The 10,039-nt window shown below is 45.1% G+C and overlaps 1 protein-coding gene across 3 annotated transcripts in view; it reads right to left on the reverse strand.

Annotated features, from left to right (window-relative positions):
* The window catches only part of LOC121920324 (regulator of G-protein signaling 8-like), a 58,533-nt gene that overhangs the window by 3,481 nt on the left and 45,013 nt on the right, over positions 1–10,039 (reverse strand). For all 3 annotated transcript variants that reach the window (XM_042447457.1, XM_042447456.1, XM_042447455.1), the window contains one exon: positions 6,006–6,172. In XM_042447457.1, the coding sequence (XP_042303391.1) occupies positions 6,006–6,172 (167 nt within the window). The remainder of the gene's footprint in view (positions 1–6,005; positions 6,173–10,039) is intronic.

Below are 10,039 nucleotides of genomic sequence, written 5' to 3' on the forward strand. Positions count from 1 at the left end.
TGGCCGCTGCCAATCAAGCTATCGTCATGGTGACGTTTGCAGGGCATCGGGGGAAGTGTCCTCCCTTTTTAAAGAGCCAGGCACAGGGGTTTCAGCGGCTGAAGCAGGGAGAGAGATGCCTCTCTCTCTCTCACGCTCTCTTTTTTAATAAACCTGTGGGCTTTTGGGTCAGATCTGTCCCTGTCCCAGGCAGAGGATGGGATTGCCATGCTTTTTTTTTTTTTTTTTTGCTTTTAAAAGCAACATTAGCTTTCCCTTTGCTTCCCTTGCTGTATCTGCTCAAGAAGACAAATCATTCGCATATTTGCTCAAAAAAAATTGGTAAAAACATAACATTGATTGTTTGCAACATTTGTAGCTTCTCCCTCTGCAGAAAGCAAGTGCAAGCCTGGCTCCATCCGCCTCTGGAATATGAACCATGCGCATGTGCGCATGAATCGCGGCGATCGCTGCCGTTCCAACGGCCTCCTCCTCCTCTTCCCAGCTTGAGAGGCAGCCTAGGCTGGCTCCCAAGCCGGGAGGAGGAGGAGGAGGCTGCTGGAACCGCAATTCCAGCGGCCCCCGCGCCTCTTCCCTGCCTGGGATGCAGCCAGGGATGCCTCTCAAGCCGGGAGGAGGAGGAGGAGGAGGCCGCTGGAACCGCCCCCCCCCCCGCTTCCCTGAAACCAGCAAGAGGAAAGACCCACCGGAAGTAAACATTGGAATCTGGGGGTCTTGCGATGGAATTCAGGACTGGGTAGTCACACCAGACCCATTCGCACTGAGATCGAACAGAGCCCCAATCCAGGATATTGCCAATCCCCTTATCAGCGCACTGGCCAACACGCTCCAAAAAGAGGAGCCAGTACGCATTCAGTTCAGCAGCTCGCGCATTAACGTGAGTTCGGATTGGGCCATTCGAATGCTGGTATGATGGTATTGTGCGAAATAACGTGAATTCGAACCGCCCAGTGCAGAAGACCCCCAGTTCCACACTCGTCTGATAAGGGCCTCTCTCTCCTCACAAGAATTTCAAGTAGGAAAGCAAACAGTCAGAAACACACCCACAAATATCCTGTGATTTCCATCTCAAGAAAGAGATGGTCTGGAGTTTTCTAACTCAAGCATCAGCTTGCTGTTGATGTCAGCTGAGTAAGAGTACAAAGACAATATGTCCCTCTGCCAGGGGGTGTAGCTACTGGGAAGAGCATGCAAAATGAGACCACTGCCTCTCCAAATAAGAATTCTGCCCCCCATCCCCATTAAATTTTCCTTACATCCTCACATATCTAGCATTGCAGAGGTGACTGATATAATGAAAATCAGTATTCAAAGCAGTCTTATAGCACCTTTGGGACTAAATGAAAAAGATAAATTGGTAGCATGAGCTTTCCTAGACTTGAGCCTACTTCCTCAGATGCATGAAGGGGATCATCCAGGGACAGAGACCTATGTAAGCAGGATGTATTGTTCATCACATCTCCTCCCTGGTTCCCATATTACCTTCCAATATTCCTTCACAAGGTTATCCAGTCACTTTGTTTTAGGAAACATCCTTCCTCCTACTTTGCCCCCAAATGACCATCATTCAAATTCAACTTGTCACCTCATCTCCATATCCACAAAGTTCTGCATTCCTATTGACATTCTTAAGCACAACTTACTTATATAAGCCTGTCCCTGGATGATTCATTTCATGCAACTGGGAAATTAGACTTAAGTCAAAGGAAGCTCATGCTACCAGCTTCTTTCTTTCAGTTAGTCTTAAAGGAGTTACATGTTATCTTGGTATACTGATTCTCCAGACTGTCTTTGAATTCTACAACCAAAATCAATCACATCTAAAATTGTTCTTTTTGCGATCTTCTTATTGCCTCGTTCACTTTGCCTACTCCTTTTCTTTGGATGCTCAAACTGTATTTGCTAATGTTTAACCAAAGCTTTAAGTAATTACAATGCTAGAAATTTGGGAACTGAAGAAAGAATTTCCCTGGGAGGGCAGAAGTCTTAGGACTTTATCACATGACTTTCAGTCTTGCTTCAGTCTTGCTGCAATTGCATTATTTAAAAAGAATGAAAATATACCAGTTTTGGCATTTGTATTATGGCATAACTCTTCAGTAGCGTGACAAGGGCTTTTTGTGCCATTGATTGTCCTGCACTCTCTCTACCCCATTCTCCCTCGCTATCCTGCCTTGTGCCTTACCCAGCAATCCTTTCATTTAATTTTTTAAAATTTGTAACTCAATTCTGAAGTTATGGGAATGTAATTTAGGGCCTGTGCAGATCGGCCATTAAGGCTGGCCTGGGGGCAGAGTCGGGGTGTGGCGTCTACACAATGGAAGCCCGACTACTCCCCACAGTGGTATGATGCCATGTGCTGCACCACATAGCGGACGGTGCTCCTCTGGCGCTGTGTTTAGATGACGCCATGCCAAAGGAGCGCCATAAAGCTGCTATGCAGCGGCTATGGCACCCGTTCCAGGGAGCACAAAGGAGCTGCAGAGGAACAGCAGCAATGGGTCGGAGGCAACATCGTGCAATAGGTATCGCCAAAGATGACGTTCTCTTGCTAAAATTGTGGTTTGAAACCCACGTGTGATAAAGTCCTTATTTTCAGGGGACAATGTCTTTATTTTGGGGGCCTTCAGAAATGGTTTGGATGGCTCTTTGCGCGCGCTCTCTCTCTCTCTCTCACACACACACACACACAGAGTTCTTCAGGTTACTCAGTGCTTGTTTATGAATGCATAGCTTCAATTTGTAAAACATATTGAAGCTTTTAACAAGTGCTCTTCTGCCAGCTGATGCACACTTTTTAGCTTGTAGTTTAAAATGCAAATGGTGTTGTTATGAAGCATTTTAGCATTTAAACTGCTGGCGTGAAGTAGGAATTCCATTCCTTTTCTGGTTTCCATTATGCTAATCTATCACAAGCACCACTAAAGCCTCATTAACATGCCAGATAACTTGCCAGACGAAGAAGAGTCCATTACCCTCACACTCTGGCAAATTACATTATTGCAGATGACATTAATGCTTGTATTTCCTTGTGCTCCATTTCTCAAAGCTTTGGAAAGCTGGATCAAGGGGGTCAGGGGGTTTCACAGCAGACAATGGATCACTAATTAAATGGACACCCTGAGGCCTTGCCATACCACAACAGACCAACACAGAGGTTAAAATGTAAATCACTTCCTCTCAACCAAGGGTCACACAATATATATACCCCACTCACTTCCATGCCGGCATTCTCTGAAGATGCCAGCCACAGATGCTGGCCAAACATCAGGAATAAACTCTTCCAGAAAATGGCCACATAACCCGAAAAACCAGAAAAAACCTTTGGAAAGCTCTTTAAAAAAAACACTATAGTTCTCAGAGTCTGGGGCATCACTAGGGGTATGCAAGGGTGCATATCACACTAGGGGTGACACTCAGTGAGCTGGTGGGAAAGAGCTGCCTTCTCGATCTGGTGGCTTTGCTGGCCAGGTGGGAAAGTGAGTTGCCTCCCTTTCCCTCCTGGCCAGCAGCTTCACCAGCCCTGCAAAAGGCTGTTGAAGAGAAATGGGAGTGGGTGGTAATTAAAAAATGATCCACACCAAGTGTCAAATATACTAGACACACTGTTGGCCAGAGTTCTCCAGCCATGAGAGAATACAGGAGCTGCAGTCCAAAAACAATCTTTCCTATGCAGTGCCATTTCTACTTCACAACTATGGAGCTGGTGTCACTTTCTGCACCTCTCAGTTCATTGGTATCTGCTCTCCAGCTCTCTCCTCTGCAAGGTGCAAGTATCTCTTGATAAAAATAGTAGTGGCATGTGGTTCTCATGTCAGTGAGGCGATTGATCCAACTTGCATTTCTGATTTTAAAGCACCTGTTGAAGGTGGCTGAACATTTCTCCCAGTATAGGATCCAGAGCAATACACAACACCTTAAAAGCACAAAACAATTTAAACCTGTGTATTGATATCATCGGCTGTGGTGGCCGTGCCTTTCTCCTCTTTAGCGCCAGGGTGCCATAGACACCTAAGGCACAAGGACACCCCTTTTCCAAGCCAAATCTGGCCTGGATAAACACTGGATTGGGGCTGCAGGGCTGCTGGTGAGGTTGCCCTGGCCCCAATCCAGCATGAAAAGGGGTGGTCTGTTACCAGGCCATAGAATCATAGAGTTGGGAGAGACCTCAAGGGTCATCCAATACAAACTCATTCTGCCATGAAGACATAAAGCCCACCTGACAGATGGCCATCCAGCCTCTGTTTAAAGACCTCCAAAGAAGGAGACTCCACCACTCTCCAAGGGAGTGTCTTCCACTGTTGAACAGCCCTTACTGTCATGAAGTTCCTCCTAATGTTGAGCTGGAATTGCTTTTCCTATAGCTTAAATCCATGTCCTAGTCTCTGGAGCTGCTTCATCCTTCATATGACATCCCTTCAAATATTTAAACAAGGCTATCATATCACATCGCAACCTTCCCTTCTCCAGGCTAAACATACCCAGCTCCCTAAGTTGCTCTTCATAGGGCAGTGCTTCTCAATTATTTTCTGTCATTCCCCCCCTAGGAAGAAGAAAACATTTTGCGCCCCCCCCCCACGCAACTGTAAATAGTATCATTTGTCTATAAAATTGTTATAAGTACACCTCTGCATAACAGAGCCTCACGCCCCCCCTGGGGGGCCCGCCCCACTATTTGAGAAAGGCTGTCATAGGGCATGGTTTCCAGACTTTACAGCAAAGGAGTAATGAACATGGGAGAACCAAGCAGATAGATAGATAGATAGATAGATAGATAGATAGATAGATAGACGGAATGGCAAAATCTTAGCTCCGCTACTTCGCTATGTCTGCGTAACTTCCCCACTCTACCATAACAGCCAGCCACTGGATCAGGCAAAAGCTTCCAACTGGATGCAAGGAGGATGTAACAGGGCCTTGTGATGGGCTCTTGCTTCAGAGTGTTGTACATTCACTCATGAGCGGGAATGGGGTGGAAACATTCTCCTCCTTGCACCCTGATTGCAACCTAAACTTTATCTAATCCAGCTAGCTCTGGGAGGCATTTAAAATAAGCGTCCAGGAAAAAAATATCATCTTACTGAATACAGACCAGCTATGTATCCATAGCTCTTGGTCACAAATCCATAACCGCAGTACCAGCATGGCAGAGGGTTGGATTTGATGGCCCTTAAAGTCTGTTCCAACTCTATGATACTATTTGGAAAATAGTTGAAAAATAAATGGAAAACATGTTTCTCAGGTGTCAAGAAAAAAAAAGGGGGGGGAGGAAGAATCCTGGACCGATGAGAATCGTTGCAATTTCAGATTCATTCTGCACAAAATTCTCCCATGGTGCAAAAAATATTGATACAAAAATAGCATATTCTGCACAGGAATTAGCATTTTCTGCTCAGAAAATAATGTTTTTGCAGGAAATGCTTTTTCCTGCATAGAAAATGATGTTTTGTGTGCTTTGAAAAAAATATTTTGCACAGAGTAAATCTTCAATTATAGCATTTTATGTGCAGGAAATAGCATTTTATTTTTTTATATATTTAAGCAGAATTATTATCTTCTGCACAGAAAATGTGCAGAATTTGCAAAGAAAACCATGTGCGAATTTTGCACAGAATAAATCCTGAACAGTGAATAGTTTTCAAAATCAGCAAAGTTTCCAAACGACTTTCTTGCAGCAGGAAAAAAATCACTAAAATTACTCCTTACTTCCTTTGAGAACAAAATTGGGAAGAATACACAGAGAGAGAGAGATTTATGAAGAATTCCTGAATCAAAGATGGGAAATCTGGCCCCATCCAGCTATTGTTGGACTCCAGGTCCCATCAACCTGGTCTACATGGCCAGTGCTAAGAGAAGATGGGAACTGTAGTCTGGGAACACTTCAACGGCTGTGGATTCCTCACCCTTATTGTAATGCATCAGTTCCATCTCAGAAACAAGAACAACTAATTCAGATGACAATTTGGATATGCAGAGTTTGGAACACCTCTGTAAGGGTTTTCTACCTCTTTAGGGGCATGGATGGTGATATATTGGTCATATATTTTCCGAGCGTTGTCTTGGAGTTTCTCACAGCCACGGAGCTTCCTGTATTCTTCACATGCCATCCAAAATTCCAGGTTCTCTTCACTGAACTCTGACTCCAAGAAAGAGCGAAAGGCTGCTTGACCATCTAGAGATGAAATTGAAAGACCAACAATGTTTAGAGTTTCTTTTTACACTTTGAGTTTTATAAATTTTGCTAAAACAAACAAACAAACAAACAAACAAGCAAACAAACAAACAAAAAGCACCACAAACCACATCCAAATTATATTCATGGAATAAATTACTGCAATCTTTTCTTTTTCTTTTCTTTCTCTACTTTAGGTTTTCGACCAAGATAAGATGTTTAGGCGAAGAAGAAGAGGAGGGAGGGTAAAACATGCAGAATTTGCTAAGCTTTTCTCTTGAAAGCAATCCAAGGACAGATCCAGATGGAATCCTCATCCATTACTGCTTTGAGAATTCAGTCCTGATACATTCAATGGCATTTCCTCCCCGAAAAGTGTCTGTAGGATTGGAGCTAGCATCCTGTTAGTGACATATGCATATGTAAGTTCCTTTTTGGATGGGGATAGAGAGGGCCATTCTCTTGCCTTTGTGTTCCATCCAAAAACTGTACATATACATATATATGTTCCTTCATACCAAAGGGCAGAGGAAGTAGAGAGAGGGGAGGAAATTCAGACATGAAGGCCTGGTTGGTTGCTCGCTACTGGGGGAAGGAAAAGGCAGTGCACTCACTTTGAGAGCACACCCTTATTTTCCTCTCTCATAAGTTGAGATCAGCTGTTTCTCCATGGTCTGAACTGCAGCCTTTTCCTTCTTTCCCTACTGATAAACAACAACAGCAGGAACCCTCCCGCACCTTGACACATGCCAAACGGTGGGAAGACATGGAATTGTGCACGCACAGCTACGTGCGCATGCAGGATATTGGCCTAAATGTTGCATTTGCTTTAAATAACTAATGACTGTTTTGAAGATACCCATCCATTATTTGTCTACAGGTAATGAAGACCAAGCTCTCATGTCTTAAGAAGACAAAGCTGGAGGCATTGTGCTTGGAACACTCATATGAAAAGGGAAGAAGGGGACAGGCAGTGATATCTTGTAATGAGCCTGCTTGTTCGTGTAGATCTTTATGTTTTATTTTATTTTTTCTGGCAGGGTTATAATTTTGGAATGGAGAACAATTTGCAATAAGTGAGCTTGTATCTGCTTAATAGAGATGGAAAAAATGACCTTCCTCCAACCCCTCTCTGCCATATAACTAGCTACAGAGTGTTTTGGTGAAATAATCCTTTTTGGGGGGCGTGGGGGGTCTGTGCTCACCTGCCATCTAGACTACTGGGGTGGCACTTTGGAAGGAATTTAATTTTAATTCATTTTTAATAAGATTTTTGTCTTTGGACCTTATCACACAGCAGGCAAAGTTCCCAAATCCCATGGATAAATGCGGTTTAGATCCCAGGAATATTCCGCAAAAGTGGGATTGTTTTCAGACATGTAGGGCATTAATGTCATTAACATGACATTAACCCATGTAGAAAGTGGGCAAAATCACACCGCTTTTTACTTCTGGGATGTTCCGAAAGTAAAAAAGCAGTGCGGTTTTGCAACTTTCTGCACAGGTTAATTTCACATTAATGCTCAATTAGCCTGACATTGTCTGCAAACAATCCTGCTTTTGTGGGATTTTCCTGGATTTAAACCCCATTTATCCATGGGATTTGGGCACTTCCCTCCTGTGTGATAAAGTCCTTTAAACATTTGGATTTCAATCCCCATTCATTCAACCAGTTTAGGGCTTAATTTGGGCTATCACCAGGTTAATGACAACTTCACATAAGGCATTCACTGCCATGGCCCCAAGATTATGTAATGACCTACTGGAAGAGATCCATCTCATTACTACCTTAGAGGCCTTTAAGAAGGCACTCAAAACGAATCTCTTCCGGTGGGTTTATCCACTGAATTCCATATAAAAAGGTTATGACGACTGCTCTTCCTTGACTCTGATTGTTGGCTAATGGACGAATTATAATTTTTAGAGAACTAATAGGAATTCTTGGTAAATTCAGTGTTAGTATTTTATTGATGTATTGACTGTAAATTGTACTAAGTGTCTTTTAAGGTTTTAATCCCGCCTCGATCCGTGGGAGAGGCAGGAGGTATAAATAAACTATATTATTATTATTGTTGTTATTATTATTATTATTATTATTATTATTATTATTAAACAGTGTTCCTTCTAGAATCATAGGGTTGGAAGAGACAGCAAGGACCATCCAGTCCAACCCCCTGCCATGCAGAAAATCTAAATCAGATCAGATGAGTGTGGAACTGGGGGTTTTGCGCACAGGGTGGTTCGAATTCACGTTATTTCGCACAATACCATCATACCAACATTCGAATGGCCCAATCCGCACTCACATGAATGCGCGAGCTGCCGAACTGAATGCGTACTGGCTCCTCTTTTTGGAGCGTGTTGGCCAGTGCACCGATAAGGGGATTGGCGATATCCTGGATTGGGGCTCTGTTCGATCTCAGTGTGAATGGGTCTGGTGTGACTACCCAGTCCTGAATTCCATTGCAAGACCCCCAGATTCCCAATTTTTACTTCGGTGGGTCTTTCCTCTTGCCGGTTCCAGGGAAGCGGGGGGGGGGGCGGTTCCAGCGGCCTCCTCCTCCCGGCTTGAGAGGCATCCCTGGCTGCATCCCAGGCAGGGAAGGCGCGGGGGCGCTGGAATCTGGTTCCAGCAGCCTCCTCCTCCTCCTCCTGCTTGGGAGCCAGCCTAGTTGCTCCCAGGCAGGGAAGAGGTGCGGAGCCGCTGGAATCGCGTTCCAGCAGCCTCCTCCTCCTCTCCCGGCTTGGGAGCCAGCTAGGCTGCCTCTCAAGCCGGGAGGAGGAGGAGGAGGCCGTTGGAACGGCGGCGATCGCCGCGATTCTAGCGGCCCCGCGCCTGTTCCCTGCCTGGGTGCACCAGGCTGGATCCCAAGCCGGGAGGAGGAGGAGGAACTCTTAATCAAAGCACCCATTGACTTAGATGGCCATCCAGCCTCTTTGACAGCCGCTGGACTGCTCCTCCCCCCCCCCCCCAGAATACATACTCAACCTCACACCACACACACCGTAGAACGGGCATGGTAATTTGTTGCAAGGGAAGGTCATGGTAACATTAAAACCAAGCAGGATGAGAGAAGAAACAGTAAGGGCACGTTGTATCGCAATTGTTAATGTGCATGAGCTGGCTCTCCAGCTGTTTACCGGGCTGTCATGACGTGACCTCCCCTTTCACCCTGGAAGCGTTTAAGGTCGCAACCCATGCAGGGCACCACTGAGCATGTGCGAGGGGGGCGATACGAATCGGCCAATCCTCCTGTTGAGCACCGGTGTGACAAAACATTCTGCACTGAATGCACTTCGCGCGAATGCAGATTGGCCAATTTGAATCCTGTCCAATGGGAAGGCTCCCAGGTATGACAGTACTTTGCGAAATAACGCGAATTCGAATCACCCAGTGCAGAAGACCCCCAGTTCCACACTCATCTGATAAGGGCCAAAGCATCCCCAACAGATGGCCATCCAGCCTCTTCTTAAAGACCTCAAAGGAGGGAGATTCCACTACACTCCAAGGAAAGAGTGTGTGCCACTGTTGAACAGCCCTTACTGTCAGGAAGTTATCCTAAGGTTGAGGTGGACTCTCTTTTCCTGTAGCTTGCATCCATTGCTCCGGGTCCTAGTCTTTGGAGCAGCAGAAAACAAGTTAGCTCCCTCCTCAATATGACATCCCTTCAATTATTTAAACAGTGCTATCATATAACCTCTTAACCTTCTCTTCTCCAGGCTAAACATCCCCAGCTCCCTAAGTTGTTCCTCATAGGGCATGGTTTCCAGACCCTTCACCATTTTAGTCGCCCTCCTTTGGATATGCTCCAGTTTCTCAACATCCTTTTTAAATTGTGGTGCCCAGAACTGTGTCCAGTTCTGGGC

The sequence above is a fragment of the Sceloporus undulatus genome, chromosome 2 (assembly GCF_019175285.1).
Source record: "Sceloporus undulatus isolate JIND9_A2432 ecotype Alabama chromosome 2, SceUnd_v1.1, whole genome shotgun sequence".
Lineage (NCBI taxonomy): Eukaryota > Metazoa > Chordata > Lepidosauria > Squamata > Phrynosomatidae > Sceloporus > Sceloporus undulatus.